Genomic DNA, 18,880 nt, shown 5'->3' with positions numbered 1-18,880 from the left:
GGGAATTTCCCAGAAGTGAGTCGCACAAATGTAAGTATTTTCAGCAGTTTAATGACACTCGTGTTTTATGATACTTTTAATAAAATGTTCAAGCGGTTTTAATTGTAATGTTTTTGTTTTGAATCGCTAGTTAACCGCTAGCTAGCAGCTATGCACTATTTGCCGTTTGCTAATGTTTTGCTTATATGGTGTCGCCGGCGCCGCCGTTAAATACAATGAAACAATGTCTTTGACTGATGGCACACAAGCGTGCAAAGATAAAGAGAGACCAGGCAATCGATATCACAAACCGAGACGACGGCATCTTCGTTTGTTTATGTCAACGCGTATCGCCTCTGTTGACATAGCAGCCAGCTGGCGGAAAGGGAAGATGACGCAAACGGTAATCGAGTGGTGTCTCATTTCTTAGAGAAACGTTCTTCCCCCTACCCCCCTTCACTCGGTATCGAGGGGCAAGGGGAAGACGCAGACAAAGGGGTAGGGGAAGGGGAAGGGGTAAGACAGAGAAATGAGATTGGCCCTAAGTCTTAGGTTTGGAATGACATGATGGTGAGTAACTGATGACATTCTTTTTAAATTTTTGGGTGAACTAACCCTTGAAGAATACAGTAGCATAAATATGGCCTCATTGCTAACACATACAGTATGGATTAAAAGACAACACTTTGATATAGATTTCATGGGGTCTGTAAACACAACACAAGAGTGCGTCATGGATCACTTCAGAGATAATCAGATTATTATGTAATGATTGCTAAAGGCCTATGTTTTGTATTGTGCATTTCTGCATATTGGGTCTCACGTATTGCATTGCAGTCCATGTGATCATCTCTTGTCATCCATAATCACGTGTGTTACAACAGGGTGCAGACATGACCTCACGATTACATCATATCACAAAACAGATTAATACCTTGTCTAACCCCAAACTCTTGAGATGCATGAAAAGTGTGTGTGCATTGAGAGCCGGCTGAAGTGGATGTCACATCTACAGCGAAGCACGACTTCTGTAATAGCTGTCAGGGCAATGTGCTGCTTCAGACCAGAAATGACATCCTTTCAGAGCCAGCCTGCCTTAAAGTGCAGCCAAGCGAGATAGAGAGAGAGAGAATGAGTCTGAGACAAGATAAGGAGATAGAGAGGTGATGGGCAGAGCGAGAGAGAGAGAGGCAGAATGGGGAGAAAACAAGAAAAAAGAAAGGGTGACGGATGAGGAGAGGAAAGATGGAAAGATATGCGCGCTGAAGGAAAATGCAGATAATGACTCTCGTCTCATGTCTATGACGGAAGATGCTGGCTGAGCTGTTGCTTTGCCACAATAATAGTGTATACGTCAAAATGCAACGAAGAACATAGCTCAAAATGCATTACTATATACAGTATATATTCATTTTTTTAATCTCAGTTCCTGTAGCTTATTAAGCAGCACAACTGTTCTCAACATTAATAAAAATATTTTTTTCTTGAGCAACAAATTAGCAAATTTCTGAAGGATCATGTGACAATGAAGATTGGAGCAATGGCTGCTGAAAATTCAGTTTTGCCATCACAGGAAAAAAATACATTTTAAAATATATTAAAATTGAATGAACTATTCCTTTAAATGCAAATTACATGTATAATATTCAATTTTAAGAACCTAAATTTCTCCAGTAAGAAAAAAAAATACATCCTGACATTTTAATGTGGCAAAAAAAGTGAAATTTTCAAAGAGAAATATCTAGCTGATGAAATATTTTAGAGAAAAGCACAGCTAGAACAAATGTCAGAATTTTTTTAACTTTTCCCCCAGGTTTTCCCATGATGGTAGGAACCCTTAATTACCCTTAATTTAAACTTTATGGGTGGAGAAAAAAGTGATGTACCATAAAAATCACACCCACACGAAACTCAAGCAAGTGATAAGTGAGTGTTATTGTGTCATTTTGGGCTTGATGTCTCTGTGGGATATCTCTTCTCCATATTTCACATCAACACAAGCACATTGGTCTCAGGACCAGCCAGGGGAATACAGCTACCATATCTACTTACTGATAGAATGTGACCACTGCAACATTACCTAAACAAACTGTGTGTATTATTAGAGTGAGATTCCTTCATTAAATCATTCCCAGTGAATCTGTCACAGCAGGCTCTGTTTGGTAGCTCAACTAACTGTGTCCAGACTTTTCAAAGGAACATAAACAGACAAGCGCTATTATCCACACTGACGAGTCTGCTTCATCTTCATTTGAACCTTATTTAGTCCTATTTTATTTTGGTCTGTCAACTTATGTGTCAGTCATAGACAGAAAACAAGCCCGCTGAAGTAGAACTAATAACTCCCAAAAAACATCCTCTACATTTGCTTTAAACACTCATAACATGACTATTGAGTGATTTAATCAGATTGAGAATACACACTTAAGGCAGAGAGACATGATGTTAGGAAACTGAAGCACTAAACCGAGTCTTCATTGCTCGAATGAAACGCTCATTTAAGTCAAAACTGAGGTTGGGCGATATAGCTAAAATATCTTTAAGCATTTTGGAGATATTCAAAGCGTTTTATTTTCAACTGTCATTGTGACCAAACAGCTATTTATATTCAATATGTTTAATGCAAGATGTAAAACATAATTAAAATCCTGTCAAAAATGATCAAGATGACAGATGACCCCACATAGATTTTCACTAAATGAAAGAACAATATTTTCATTTACTGGCATATAAAACAATATAAGTAGCACGTACCTACGTATTTTTCCTAAAACATTTTCCTAAAATATACACCGTTCAAAGTTTGATCAAAAGTTTCTTATGCTCACCAAGACTGCATTTATTTGATCAAAAACACAGTAAAAAAGTTACAATGTGAAATATAATTACAATTTAAAATACGTTCCACAAAACAAATGACCTTGGACAGCCTGGATGATTCCACTGGTGTTACGGCCCATATCCCTCAGGGCTTCTTTGAGAAGCAGAGTAATTAAGGAGCAGTAATTAACAGCTTCAGACTAACAGGCCTGATCTCCCCCCGCGGGACCCTGGGGGACAGCGGACGAGGGCAGGAGAGGATATGAGTGACGCAACTGACCGTTTATGATGACCTTTGAAAACTAGTTGCTTTAGTGACAGAAGACACTTCTTACCCAGTAGTTAAAGAAGTGAAGTGCAACTGACCAGTAAAAGACACTAATGACTTTTAATAATGACATGGAAAGAGCAGGCAATCTTAAGAGTCAGCACTCACAGGATAATGATGCAGATCAGTCAGTCATTCGTGGACCAGTGACCATCTCTAATGACAGTTTGGTGGTTCACACTTCAGCCAACATGAAAATATAAGCAAAGGACGACATCACTGATACGAACAGTTCTAAACTGACTGTTATTTCCAAGAAGTCATATGTGATTACTGGATAAAATGACTTAACAAAATGCTTTTGATTGAGAATGAATGATTCATTAATTATTCAGACCCCATTTGTGAACAAGTTTGACAAATTCACTAAAAAAATAACTGACTGAAATGAGCAATTTGCTCACAAATGGGACATTGTTGTATCATTGCGAAGCAAGTTTTATACTAAACAGGAGCAACAGCCAATCTAGCAGATATATCTCCAGTAGAGCGTGAAACATATAAAATGAATATTCACTATATAAAATACAATGACTTTACCACGATCAAAATTGTACCTTGATTTTTTCAGATACCACTATTTCACTGATACTTTTTGGTTGACCGGGTCTATGGGAAGCCTGGAATGTTCGCTATCAGGGTTCTCAAAGGGATCTTACCATTAAGAATACAAAAACAAAACAAAAAACATATTTTTTATGTTTTCAGAACTCCCTCCAAAAAATAGCCTGGTAAAAAACCTGTTTCACACTTCATTTCACTGATTCTCCACGGCTAAAGGTAATGGCACCAGTTCAACTACATGATGGGTGGACTGCAAGATGTTGGATTAAAAACCCTGGACTGTAAGGCAGCAATAAATCAGTATTCCCGAGAGCTGCCCATTGAAATGACCCTCATGCCTGGACCCTGATTAAAAACATCGTAGTAGATTCACTGTCTGAAAATCTTGTTTCATGCTTAGTTTGTCTAATTAAACTCCACACACAGGTTATGATAATGAGAATATTCAGAAAAGAAAAACTCAACTTCATATCTAAAAAAGTCTGTTTGTCTGTCCTGTTCTCCCTCAAACAGTGAATGACATTAGTGCAGTCTAAACATGTTCTTCACTAAATGCCATACATAAACTAGAGGCTTATCCACCTCCATCTAAGGTCATTTTGCCTTTGTGTTTATATCATCCTGTGAGTCACTGCAAACATACCATCTACATCAACCCTGGATCTGCCAATCAGGGCCAGACCAACAGAAAAGCAGCCAATACAGATAAGAGCAGCCGTATTATTCCTCTCTTATGGTATAATGGGAAGATTTGCTATTTTGCTCTCTGGATCCTGCGGAAGGCTGTGAGAACCAGGGGGAGATAATCCCTCCGAAAAACCTCTCAGCATGAGAAATCCTATGCACATAAATACAAAGATTCACAGATGTAGCCAATACAAACTACATGCAATCTCTTTAATGTAGTATCCCTTTGTTAACCCAAACAGCAAGGAATAACAGCAGGATACTACAGCAGAGATAACAGAAGATAACTGGAATTGGATTACTTTTGATTGACCGTGACCTCTGAAGTTCAATAAGAGCATCAGTGAAAAAGCTAAATGCGCAAGGAAAGGGTCAGGGAAAAGTCAGAAATTGATTTGTAATAGTTACAAAAAGTAAATACATGGTCACATAAATATTTAATTGAAATATAAATTGATAAATTATAAACATAAATGTTTTATGATTTATAAATTAATGTTTAAATGACCCATAATCTCAAAATTATTCTAAATATTAATGAATAAATTACAAAATATATATTTTTAACAAATCTATTCAATGGTTTCTAACTCTGAACGACAAAATAATGTTAAGATTTATAAAGAATCATACTACTGTTCAAAAGTTTGTGGTCAGTTTTGGGATTCTTTATCTAAGAACAATTATTCAGCAAGATACATTAAATTAAAGTATTTACATTATATACATTATATTAAAGTAAAGACATTTATAATGTTACAAAACATTTCTATTTCAAAAAGATGCTGTTATTTTAAAAAGTGAATCACTATTTCCGCAAAAAAAATAAAAATAAATTGACATCACAACTGTATGACAATAAAAAGAAATTGCGCACCAAACCAGCCTATTAGAACGATTTCTGAAGGATCATGTGACACTGAAGAATGGAGTCATGGCTGCTGAAAATTCAGTTTTGACATCACAGGAATAAATAACATTTAAAATATATTCAAATAAAATAACAGCTATTTAAAAGCTAGTTTAACAATGTCATTTTTTTTAATCTATTTGTGATCAAATAGCCTAAATGCAGCCTTGGTGAGCATAACATATTTCTTTCAAAAACCCTAAACTTTTGAATAATATAAAAGATTTATATAACACTCATTAGTAACAACTATATGAAATCTCTTCGGGTCACGTGACATGTATTTGTGTGTCAGCTTTTTCCAGATGAATATATGCACGTTACTTCTAGCAAAGGCCAATATTCAAATACCTACAACCCTCTTAGAATTATGAATGGTATGTGTGCAGTAGACAAAGACAGACTTCAGGTCATGTATGTCAGTCTGTGATGGTTAAACATCTGAAGATGAAACCAAAAGGTTGTAGGTATGAACCCTGCAATTTTTATTTAGCTTTCCACAGACCCTTTGGCACTTCCCTGGACCACAGGTGGAAAACCCCTTGGCTAATTGACAAAATGTCTGAGCCTTCACATTACCTTTGCTTTCCCGGTGCTCTGCAGGATGTGCACCAGGGCGCAGGCCATCTCTTCTTTGTTCTTGACGCTGATGACCGGCTCCAGCACAGAGCAGAGCAGCATGTAGTTGTTGGTGGTGTACTCTGCAAACTCTTTGTAGAGCTCCATGGGCAAGATGTTCATGCTTTGGTACCGGGCCTTGATGCGGACCATAGGACCAGCTGTTTTCCCTTTACCTGGATTGGGTTGGCTAACCGGGTACCATTTCTCAACCAGCTGCCTGCTCGTGACAGCCACCGCTGGAATGCTCACCAGCCCCACATAGTTATTCTTGTCCTTTTTCTTCTTCTTGTCAGAGTCTCTATATAGATGGACAGTGATGTTCTGGACCGTAGGGAGGTTATTGAACTCAAAGTGTTCACCCCAGAAGACATTATCCGTCTTCAGTTTGCAGGTTGTACGGGCATAGAGGCCGTCGTCCAGGCAGAGCTCGCAGAAGTACTTTTTCTTGGCCGGAAGGTCTTTTGCTTCGATGATCCACAGCCGCAGTGTATTCTCAACCCGCCGACTGTTGTCCTAGAGACGGAAGGGCATTGTGAGGTTAGTGGACAGTTAGGCTGCCTTGCCAAGACTGTAGCGGATTATTACCGCATCAGTGTGGCATCTAACAGGGTCAGTGATTTAGAGATGACGTGCTTTTCGGCTCAGTGATTAAATACCCTCTGCTTCAGATCACCCACCCTTGGCTGGGAATTAAAAGGCCCTTTATTTTAGATCACTTCATGTCCTTCCCATAAAGATAGCAGGATGGTGCTGTAAATACTGTGTGACATCACTCAGCAGTTAATGTCATTCACGGGCCTTTTTAATAGAATAGTCTTTCCAGTGTGAAGTCATGTGGTTTAATATACGAGGGATGGCCATAAAGTTGACCTGCATCGTGCTGTATAAGTGTAAGCTTTTGTTGTAATATAATAGAGGTTAACTTATAGATATCCCTCCATCCTCTTATAACATAGGAGGCAATGGAGGATGAGATCAGAATAAAACTAAATGTCACAGTTATTTCTGAGGCCACAGACCATCGTGAATCACTAAACTGAAAAGACTAAAGCCCTCGTTCACCAGCGGCATGCGGTAATTCTTGTCCCTGACCCTCTAGCCATTGCACATTGTCCCACCCACAATCAGTGATGTCATGCAGAAGCATTTATATCTGAGGTCAAACGTTACCGCTGATGGAAATTGTAATACTATTTGGGCAATTTAGCCTAATCCTAAACACTTCTAAACACATTTATCATTATCTGTGGAGATTTTTCTTGCTGTTCATCGTTCTAGGTTTCTGTAATTTAAAAATTAGAAATCTGGTGGGCCGCAGTCTACAGCGGGTTAGTGTTGTAAATATAAATTAGAAATCACAACCCTCAAAATGAATGAGTTGGGCTTAGTTCACACAAAATGACTCCAATTTCAGTCTGTTCACCACACAAATCTATCATATGGCTTCAGAAGACTAGTTGTATGGACAAATTTATGGGCCACTACTGGGCCAAACATTTTGTGATTATATATCAATATGACTATAACATTTTTTATTATATTAAACAAAATAGGAAATATTACTATTGAAATATTTGACTATGAAATAAATCAAGTATATAAGAAAAAAAAAAAATCAAGCTATTATTCTGGCAGAAAACAACAGGGCTCTTAAAGCTTTTATTTTGTTGACAACAGCCAGTTCATGAGCACTTCTCATTACAAGTTTGTGAAGATGGTTGTAGCATGTTGCATTCCCAAATGCACCTTATCAACCACTCAGCCTTAGAGCCGATGTAGCGATGAGTTTATTTGGAGCAGCATTAACTGTGAACCGATCTGCTCTGATAAACTAACAAACTTGTAAAAGAACACAGTGCCGCGTTTCACTGTGAAACATACATTTACTTAATTAAATTGCAGCCTTTTATAATCGCACTGAGCCATATCACAGTTTTCAGTTTTGTTTCGATTAATCCTGCAGCCCTAGGCTGGATAACGATTCTTCAAAATTGCCAAACAGCATGAAGCTGAGTAAATAATGACACAATTTCCATTTTTGAGTGAACTAACCCTTTAAGGCCTGACTGATGAAGTGCTCTATAACATCAGTTGATTGTACTGAGGGCACTGGGCATTGTGTAGGGCTCGAGTGCTCATGGATATTCCCACACAAATAAACACCCACTACGGCAATTGATTTTGCATCTCAGTATTGAGGTGCTCCATTGTGTGCCCTCATCACAGATAATGAACTAATTAGGCAGACAGAAATGCGCCTCTGCCGCAGCAGCTAATGCCTAAGCTATGATCATCTCCACACTACAACAAGCATCAACATCTGTCTGAAAGCATCATCTGTTCACTGCAAAGCTCTCTAAAGCCTGGCTCTGGTGTTCACCTCAGAAACCCACTGAGTAATTAAAATGTAAGACTGAACGATGGGGAGACATTAAACACATCCTCAGGCAAGCTGTGAAGAAGGCAAAATATAACTTGAAGTTTGCGCTTGAATTTCCCCCCAATCTAATTAATCATTAATTTGCTTAATCAGTGATTGGTGAAATGAACTGTCGTATGTTTTTTTTTTTTTTTTTTGGGCTTGTTCAAAGCAGCCATATGTTTTGCAGTTTCTCTTCTGAGTCTCATGTGCTTATATCAAAGAGAGAGAAAGAAACTGCCCTGAATTTCATCACTCTTACAGATACAGAAACATTATTTGATTTGACTTCTTTCTTTGCATTGAGTTGCATTTTTTCACTTAAAATCAGAGCATCTGCATTAGGTATGATATTTGCCTTATGCTGATACACAAGTGCTGGTGCAGTTAGGCAAGTTTACCTTATTAGGGTGGATGGCTCGTCGCAGGTTCTCCATCCATTTGTCTCTCTCTGCTGACGAACGACAAGAAAAGCACTTGCTACCTGTGGAGGTGCTCACCTGGAAAAAAGGGGCTATTACTTGTCAGCTTACTGCAGAAATCTCATGGCTTCCAGCTTGCTTGCAACAAAAGCAAACCTGTGCCATGCTTTAATGTCGTGTGAAAAGAAACAAAATGCAAAACTGAACTACATTAACTGACTGATAGTCTCAGCACAAATGCAGCATTTAAAAACAGAGTTAAGAAAGCTGGATATAGACAATCACACAAGTGTAACAAGGCATCACAAGCTATGAAAGAAGTCAAACAGAAAGCTTGTGAATTGAATAAAAATGTAATTAATAAAATTAAAAATACACAGGTATTCTAAAATCGATGCTGGGACCATTCAATTAAAATTACGATTAATTGGAAATCAATATTTTTTACCTAGTCCAAGATTACTTTTTCGCTGGAAACTTGTCCGGGGTGCGTTTCCAAAAGCCAGTACATGGTCGCAGGGTATGCCCTAACCAATAAAAGGAACTTGGGATCATAGTTGGCTAACGATGCTTTTGGGAAACACACCCCTGGTTAGGAAACATTGTCTTACGAATGATGATATACTCTAATGTTGAGTACTAAGGGTCATGAGAGATCGCATCAGTGAATTAGTTTGTGTATTATGTAAAGTGAGTGAAAGAGGCGTCTATACCTCGAAGCAGTAATCTTGGCCGAGGATGGAGCTGTGCACTGGTTTAATGAAGACCTCCTCCTCCATGCTGAGGTCCAGAGCTTCTACTGCACTGCTGGGACTGAGCAAAGACTCGTGAGAGCGCGACTCCTTCAGCCTGGGCATCAGATGAGACCTGAGACAGAAACACACACCAACCAGTGACACAGGTGTCTCGCTCAAGCTTTTCAATTATCTTGAAAACAAGACAGATAATCTAATGGGTTTATGGCAACTGCCTGCAAATCAAGTGTTATTAACAGGTGTAATAAGACAACAGGCACCCTTACAAAGACATACAGTGGGCAGTTGCATAAACTGTCTGGACTAGTCTTAAAAGTTAGTCATGTAATTTTTTTCTTCAAGACTGACTGCTCATAACTTTTTAAAGTCAGTTACATAAAAAGGTAGATTGGTATAATTTGACTTGGAAAAGTAAGACAGATTAAACTAGTTCTTAACATATGTTTATGCAACTGGCCCCAGGACACAGCAGATATGGGGGTCAAAGAATAATAGATGTTTGAGTCTCACAATGTAGTTTAAGTCTCCAAAGTGTGAAGACAACAGCAATAATATAGAGAATGTTCTATCGTCTCACTCCTATTTCACTGGAAATAAATCTTACGATTTTGCAATAAAAATTATGATCATCATCAGACCTTATACTTTACCCTAACATGTATGATAAGTAAATTGCAACTAACTTGCATAAGCTCAAACTTTTTTGTATTTAAAAATACAAAATATGGTACAATTAAAAAGATAATTTTTTGTCTCTCTCTCTCTCTCTCTATATAAGAATAAATATATTTTTTCTGTTGAATAATAAAGCATATTTTAAACAGATTTTGGCTAAAAATAAGATTAAAGTAGATACATAATTATTTTCTTTTGTGGGAAAAAAAATGAGGCCAGAAAAAAAAAAGAAAAAAAAAAAGAAAGAAATCAACACTGAGTCCTTAAAACATGCTCTACATATTATGAGACATATATAATGCATAATGGCATTAATTACTCATCAAGGCATATAAATGAACACAGGCATGTGCTGTTTGAGCAGTGTTTCTATGCTTTGATCACTACAGGTGTCATTAACTGAGCTGTCGGTTAGTGTTAACGCTCACAGAAACTGATTAGTGCTCTGACAAGATAATTAGTGCCTTATTCAAACAGCTAATTACCTCCTAATAATCTAAAACAGAGTTTATAAAATCTCAGCCATACTTTTCAATATCTGTTAAGGCACGAAGACAAAAGTCCGAAAATAACATACCAGATCATAAAGTTGTGAGTGCTTGCATGCAGGTGTGAAGGATGAAGCCATTTAAAATGCCAATACCACTTGTGTCACATCAATTCAACACGTTCCGCATCCATAATAAACAGTGATGGGAGACAGAAAGCATATCATTGGAAAATCCAACATGTTTACCGCTGTAATTAGAGTGGGAGATCTCATCTGATGAAGCCTGTGTTGGTCTGAACTGACGCTAATTAGTGCTTGCTACAAAGCAGATCTGATCTGGGAACAGTTCCACTACTCATCCCTTCATGTCAGCCAGAGAGAGATGTGCACAGAACACTCTTCATCTTCTGATCTCCAAGGAATACTTCACACAAAAATGAAAATTCTGTCATTATTTACATACCCCCATGTTGTTGTGCAGCATACCCCCTAAAAATTGGGTTGCTGTGCATCTGGCTGTGATGAATGTTTAGTATAGGTTCAGTAAGGTTTCAGAATTCAGACTAAAACGAATTTGCTTTTCTAGCTGTGTTTAGTATAAATTTGTTGCAACTGGAGATGCTGTTGGAAAGTTTTTGTATAATACTTGAAATTACTTTATTAATTTATTTTGGGGCATAATATTATTTACATACATTATTTTATGAATTATATATTTATAGCATATTTTATTATATAATTATTTAAATATAGTATTTACATACTGTATTTGTTGTATAAATATGATTTACATACTATAACGTGTATATACGTTATAAGTAAGAATCTTATTCAAATAGATAACTTATGAGTGATTTCAAGGCTTTTTCTGTGTTTTCGTGACTCATTAAAAATATCCAGCATTTGATTGTGAATCGGTCATCACAGCTTGCTCTTCTATGTTTTTGCATGCAGGAAAAATTAGCATGTGCTCCATACTTCTATACTTCTCCTGTATGAAAAAAAAGAGCAGCTCGGACAATCTGTTTAACATCTCATTTTGTGTTTAAAAAAAAAGAAAGAAAAAATAATATAGAATTAGAATGAAATGAGGGTGAATGAATGACAATTTTCATTTTTGAGTGCACTTTCCTTTTCAATCAGTTCAGTGTATATTAACTAACACACATGGGCGATGTATGATCTCTTCACAAAGGTGATGCTGATGGTAGATGTCAATTTCTTGACAGAAACCCATATTTCCCCTACATAGGGAGACAAATAACCCTGATAGGAAGCAACCCACATATCTCTCCATAAACAATCAACATCAACTGTTTGTCGCTGTGTGTTTCTCATAAATTATTTACAGTTCTCTATTACCCTGAACCTTTTCTTTACCTCCCTTCCCCCTCTCCTTTATTTTAATTTCCTTGTTTCTTCCACTCTCTTTCTTCCACAAAGATCTTCAGAGGTAAGATTATACTCCCGAGACCAGCCTTGTCTCTTAACCACTGAGGCTTCAGAGAGCAAAACGTGTGTGTGTGTGTGTACAAACTGTTTTATTTCTGATTGGCTGAGGTGAAATGAAGCAGAGGACTCTGAGAGTAATTGGAGCAAAGGGGATTTTGGGATTGATCCGTGCTTGAAGCGGCGTTGAAGAGAAAGAGTATCAAACTAGCAGTCCAAACGACAGGTTGAGTTCCAGAATGGGGAGAAACCAACATCAATTTTCCTGACTAGGAAACATTGATGGGATGACACTGACAGGAAGTACTGGGGATAGCTGTCAAAAAGCTTCGGCGAAAGGATGTTTGAAAGAAATAGCAGATGAGGGTTCATCTGAACAATTGTCAATCACTTAGTTACTGGATATGAAACTTTCAACATCAAAAGAATGTTCTGTAAAGATGAGCTTCTGGTTTCTGAATGAAAAAGACAGTTTTCTTGATTAGGACTTAATATCAGCTCTTCAAGACCGTGTCCTGAGAGAAAAAGGGATCAGGACTGAAAATACCCCAGAAGCTCTTTTTTTGGTTAGCAAATTTGGGAGGAGATCAAGTGCCATAGAAACAAAGAGAGAGCAGTTCAGCACTTTCCATGGGCTAAAGCTGATCCTTCTTTTTCTCAGATGATAAAAATAAATAATGCATGCTTTCTATGTAAAATGAAACAATAATTCAACTCCTGGGTATGAAGGGCTATGCAAATTCTCTAAGTACAGTGTAAAAATATATATATATTGTAAGTTTAACTTAAAGTAACCTGGTTGCCTTCAAATTTTAAGTTCATTGAAATAAAAAATAAAAAAATGAGTTCATACTATGAAGGAGATTGGTTCAATCAACAGAAACTCAAAATATTATGTTATCTGAACCATAAAAATGATTAAGTTGATTTGACAAAAAAAAAAAAAAAAGTGATAAATCATGAAAATATTTTTTTACATTGTAGAAATTAATAATTGATTACAGAACAGTCAGGGTAGAGTCCATATTTAATATGATGCAAAATGAAAATGAGACTGAGAGGGATAGATGTAGAGCTTTCAGTAGGTTGTATTGTTTTGTATCTTGCCCATAACTTTCTAAAAAACATTTTTAAAAACCCTCCAAAAACATGGTTTATATTTTTTAAAATAAAACTTAAAACTGAAGTGTGTACTTTGCAGCACTAGTAGTACCAAACAGAATTTCAAAAATAATGACAAATACAATTCAAGCATACCCTCTTTCATTTATTTATAGATTAAAAATAGCCACACAGCATTGGTTGAGCAAATGTTGACATGTCCACTTTAGACATTTACTAACCAAAAGTAACTTTGCAACTACATGTCAACTAACTTTCATTGTTAGAGTATTAATAGACTGTCCGCTTAATATCTGCCAACACTGTCTGTTGTGGAGCATCAAAATAAATTCTACTGACTATAAATAACTTGGCAAAGAACATGCCAACTTATGTACTAACCCTAAACTAACAGTCCAGTAATACTCTGTATTGGACATGTAGTGGCAAAGTTACTTATAGTTAGTAAAATGTCTAAAATGGACTGTTGAAATAAAGTATAACCACTGATTGCAATTCTGTTCAGTGCCACTTTTAGTATGGAAAGCACACACCGTACCCTTTAAGAGGAGTATCATTTTTATCCGTGCCAATTTAAATATGGCATCTACCCTAAAAACAGCAAGACAATGCAAAATAGGTTTAGCAAATTATGTGATTGGTTAGATTCATGCCTGCATGCATGGATGTCATGCGTTATGCATGAAACTACATAAAACCACATTATTAGTGCTATCCCGAGTTCTTATAAATAATCATATCAAATCTTATAAATAATGCTTTTTAAGGACACCCAAGAACTGGACCTTATAATAGTACTGATATGATGTGACAGCACATTCTGGATCATCTAAATATTGCCACTGGGCAAATCAGATCTCAGAGAGAAGTGCATTCTGGGAGTTAGAGGTGAGCCTAAGAGAGGAAAAGGACATGTTCAGACAAGAGGATCGTGCCGAGGTGTACCCTGTGTGGAATGTGTGTGTGTTTACTCGTCCTTGGGTGTCTATGTGTCGAAATACAACTGATTTAAAGGCAAGTGAAACTAATAAAGAGATGGATGTAGGACACCAACACATGGAAACACACCCACTACTCCACAAGGAGTGTGTCTCTAGAAGGTTAACCGTCACATCAGTCTAGCAGAATGAATGTTAATGTCAGCATTGGAGGCAATGAACGACACCGTATGAATGATAATATATTCGCTCTAGCTGTGTTCGCTGTGTGTGTGTGAAAGAGAGAATGTATTTTATCTTGTTAGTGTGATGTTAGTGCGCTCAGTGATGTGGTGTGCATGCTTAATGGCATGTGTTACAAGTTCTTTCATGTTATGCATCTCCTACCAATGAAAGGGACCGTGTGTGTGTTTTCGAGGTGGGGAGGTATTAACGCAAAAACTGAACCGTGAACAGCTCACCTCCAATATAGCCTACTTATCACCTCAAACAGAGCAGCACACACATCCAGTCTGCTGAGAAGCGACTGAACTGTCTGTCCCTAAAAAAAGAATCCTTTTCATTACATTTTGCCATGTTTCCTTTCTCATTTACCTATTTTATTCCCCACATTTACCCAGAATCCCCTTCTTCCCAAATGGATTCATCCCCTGCGCACACACTTCCTGTCTTCACAGTGCTCTGTATATCTCTGTCTCTGTAAATATTTCAGACACTGCACCAGATATAAGTCACACTTCACCCTCTATCCCTCCACTCAGACTGCTTCATTTTTTGTTCCTGGAACAAATCTTCCAAAAAAAAAAAAAAAAAAAAAAAAAATCAATGAAATAAACCAAAGATGTTTCAGTCTGAAAATAAACATGAAAAACTCATGATAGATAAATATAAAGACATATTGCAAATGGCTCTTTTAATTTCTGTGACAGCACATAAGAGTGAGAAAGGAGAAAAAGAGAGAGATTCTCTATAAATACATGTTTTGAACTGAGAGACTGATAGAAGAAACGAAGATTACTACAGTGCTACAGACTTAAACTATATTTGTAACAATAGGTATCAGAATGCTAATGAATTTAATTGATTTTGGTTTCTTGATGGTTTTATTAACACTTTTTTTTTTGAGGAAGACATATTTTAGGAAATGATTACCCAACGATGATATCATTTTGACACTGAAAACAATGATTTAACAAAATAACGTTTTTGTAACAGCAGCATAAATTCAACACAAAATAGGCTTAAACTATATAGTGAAGAACAATTAAACACGATTAAATGCATATTTTCTAAATTTAAACATTTTCTCCAAGAAGCATCAGTGGATAATATTCCTGCACTGTTCTGTCTGGTACGTAAGCAGACAACAGACTATGCGATTAAAATCTGAATCCAAATCAGGGAGAGAAACATAGCAACCCATGGCTAAACAACAAAAACACGCAATGAGGTCACTCAGCAATACCATACGCAAAATCAATATGTAGCTTTTTATAAAAGAGAAAACCAGGAGAGAGCCTCTTGTCTTGTTCTCTAAATTTGACAAATGATTTATAGCCCATGAGGCAAAAAGATGGCAATCCACTGTCATCTTCTCAGTGAGTGTGTGAAAAGAGTTCACACTCTGACCAATCATGTAAGATCTCCTGCTTTCGGCTGAACACTAGATTCAGAAGACGAACGCATTTGTCAAATTAGAGACTGTCTGTGATGTCAAGTCACTTAACATCTTGATGGTTCTACACAATGAAACAAAATCAATAATAAATCTAAAACAATCCTTCCATCAACAATACCACAAAAGCTTGGTACAACCCCCCCCCCCCCCCCCCAAAAAAAAAAACAACTTGCAAAAATATATAAAATGTATTTTCTACAATAATAATTACTGCACATGTGCATTAAACAAAAATATTTAGCTAGCAGTGATGCCCTGATATTACAAAATCAAATTAAAAATAATAATAAGCTGCTTATTATGGCTGATTACCGATAATTGGCCAATATAACAATGTTACAAATATATAAAAAATATTATTTTGTCTAAATATATAACCAAAAAAATATATAATCCATTTAGGAATCACACTATTATAATGTAAAGTGTTTATGAAGATTATCCTGAGGTTATCAATTTTAAAAATAGGGGAAATAAGTACGAATTGATACAATTAAAACAATCTCTAACATTGGCTGATAACCATTATAGCACTGATATATTGTGCATATATCTTAGTAAATATCTTTGTATGAATAGGTTCATGTTTGCCATATAATCCTTGATTATATCTTTTGAAATAGGCTGTATTCTTCCAAAAAAACCCAATTCTGTCATGATAACTCTCGGAGTGTTTGGCATGGTAATGGGTATGACAATGTTGTATGTTTAGATCTTGGCGTAATAGATATGCTACGCTCCTGCTTTTATTGCTACTGCTACTGTAGGTTATTGCTGCTGCTGCAGGGCAAGTACGGGACTTGCTACAGCCAATTCATACACGCCACGCTGCTGTGAGCAAGTAAGACATGCTGCTGCTGCTGTACAATATAGCGCACATGAATTACCCATAGCATATACAGGTGAAGCTGGGGAAGGTGAAGGGTTTCTGAAAGCACGCTGCACTGCTAAGGAAAATGCTACCCAAGAATTTGAAGGTTGAGCAGCGATGTCATTGGCTACTGATACGGCAGGAACCAATCAGCTGCGCCCTATAGATAACGATGCGATTATGAACAGGTTAAATGACCTATTGGCCTGTGCCATCGAGAGTTTCATAACAGAACATTGTATTTATCTACACTGACTCCACAGTAGATAAGTTGGGTGGGCTTTTACTGTTGTTGAATTAGTTGAAACCTTAGGGCTAGTTTTGTAGACACTAAAAACAGAAGCTAAGCTAATCCATCTATAAAGCCCAGTTGATCCACTGAAGACATATTAAGAAAATCCACTAAAGATCCATCTCTAATTGCAAGCATGATGGTGAATTTACATTTGTACTGCTCAGGGATGCAGAATGTGGAAATGTATTACATTTGCTACAACCCTGAAAAAATTAACTTTAGCACATTTCCATCCATCAATAAATTCTTCACCCCCTGCACTCATCGTACTGTCACGGTGACCTATAGCAAGGATAGAACCACTTACTGCAAAATACAGTTCACAAATCAAAGCAACCTTGAACCTGGACATGAAAGAAACGGGAGGAGAAAGAAAAACAGGAAGATGTGCAGGGACATGCTCCCAAACACACAGGCCATCACAGCTCTTATACACACTGCTTGATACACACAATTCAGCCTTTCAGAGTGCACATCACAGGCTCTTTTCAAATGCATGGAGAGTGGGTGTATGAAGCTCACATTGAAATGAAAAGTTAAGGTCACCACCACACAAACAAATTTAGCAGGGTGGCTGGAGACTGAAATGGGATCATACAAACACACATGTAAACGTCTCTACACTCACTATGAAGACATTTCTCTGGTCTGACAGACACATAAGTTATGTGAGGTCACTGCTAACAGTGACAACACAGCTTTCAGACTGACAACTGTTACTGACTGGGTCAGAGATGGCATAAGGGTTGTCGATGTAACAGATTTGTCGGTGTACAGTGAGTAATTAATAAACTATAATAGAGTATGTGGTAGGGTATGCTGCAATTTTTCTAAGCGCTAACGACTAAAAAAAGCTATTGATCACAATACAGCATTTCTGGAATAAAATTAGAAAAAAAAGGTAAAATAAAATAGCAAATAAATAAATAAATAAAAACAACAAATTAATAATGGTGTATGCAATAATATAAAATGTGATGTTTATCCTAATAAAATTAGAAAGATTTTTTTTTTTTGTCCAAAACAAATGTAATACATTTTTTTTTATCAAGCCTTGAAACCTCAATGTCCAAAGAAATCCAACTGAACAAAAACTTCCCGTTCACAATTCAGCATCAGCCATGTCATCTGACGAAAAAACCAAGATACATCAGAAGTAACTGGTTTGATGCAGCTTTCATTACATTGAATACATTAAAAAGAGCCTTTAATCATTGCATATACTGCTATGGCCAAAATCACTGTCGATTAATGCAGTATATGATTAATCATGCAGCCTGAGGCTTTGCTGTCATCACTCTTCCCATTTAAAGCGAGAGAGAGAAAGAGAAAGAGAAAGAGAGAGAGAGAGAGAGAGAGAGAGAGAGAGAGAGAGAGAGAGATCACTATACTATAGGCTCTTCCGTTGCTTGGGTTTGGCGAATGGACAGCAACTTTGAAAAGGTGAATGTTTCCATGGCAACTAGCCGACAGGTACAATTTTAGCCCCCCAAAAAGGCACTGGAAATCATCACATTTAGCAAAGATGAAAAAAGAACATTTGATAAATCTATTCCGCTTATAGCTATCATTTGGACAGTTCATACATCGTTAAGCAGCAAATCTGTTCAATAGACAGTTGAACACTGACCCTAAACAACAAGGACAGTGAAAGGACACTGGAGAGCAATATTCACATTAGTGGTTCATCAATATGGTTTTCATTGATTCATTCCAAATTAAACTATCACATTTGGTTCCCCCAACCTTTAATACTTTGCTGTCTAATATAATTTGAGGTCAGAGACAGACAAAAAAGAGAGAAAAACAACAAAGACATTGTTAATATTTTTAAAAGCTTTCTTTGTTAATTATAAC

General features: G+C 36.9%; 1 protein-coding gene across 8 annotated transcripts in view; it reads right to left on the bottom strand.

Annotated features, from left to right (window-relative positions):
* The window catches only part of dab2ipb (DAB2 interacting protein b), a 155,378-nt gene that overhangs the window by 33,628 nt on the left and 102,870 nt on the right, over positions 1-18,880 (bottom strand). For all 8 annotated transcript variants that reach the window (XM_079870854.1, XM_079870855.1, XM_079870861.1 and 5 more), the window contains 3 exons: positions 9,464-9,617; positions 8,730-8,828; positions 5,868-6,422 (listed from right to left, as the gene is read on the bottom strand). In XM_079870854.1, coding sequence (XP_079726980.1) covers positions 5,868-6,422; positions 8,730-8,828; positions 9,464-9,617 — 808 coding nt within the window. The remainder of the gene's footprint in view (positions 1-5,867; positions 6,423-8,729; positions 8,829-9,463; positions 9,618-18,880) is intronic.

Source organism: Squalius cephalus, assembly GCF_949319135.1.
Source record: "Squalius cephalus genome assembly, chromosome: 5".
In the NCBI taxonomy this organism is placed as follows: domain Eukaryota; kingdom Metazoa; phylum Chordata; class Actinopteri; order Cypriniformes; family Leuciscidae; genus Squalius; species Squalius cephalus.
This window is presented reverse-complemented; position numbering and strand designations above follow the sequence as displayed.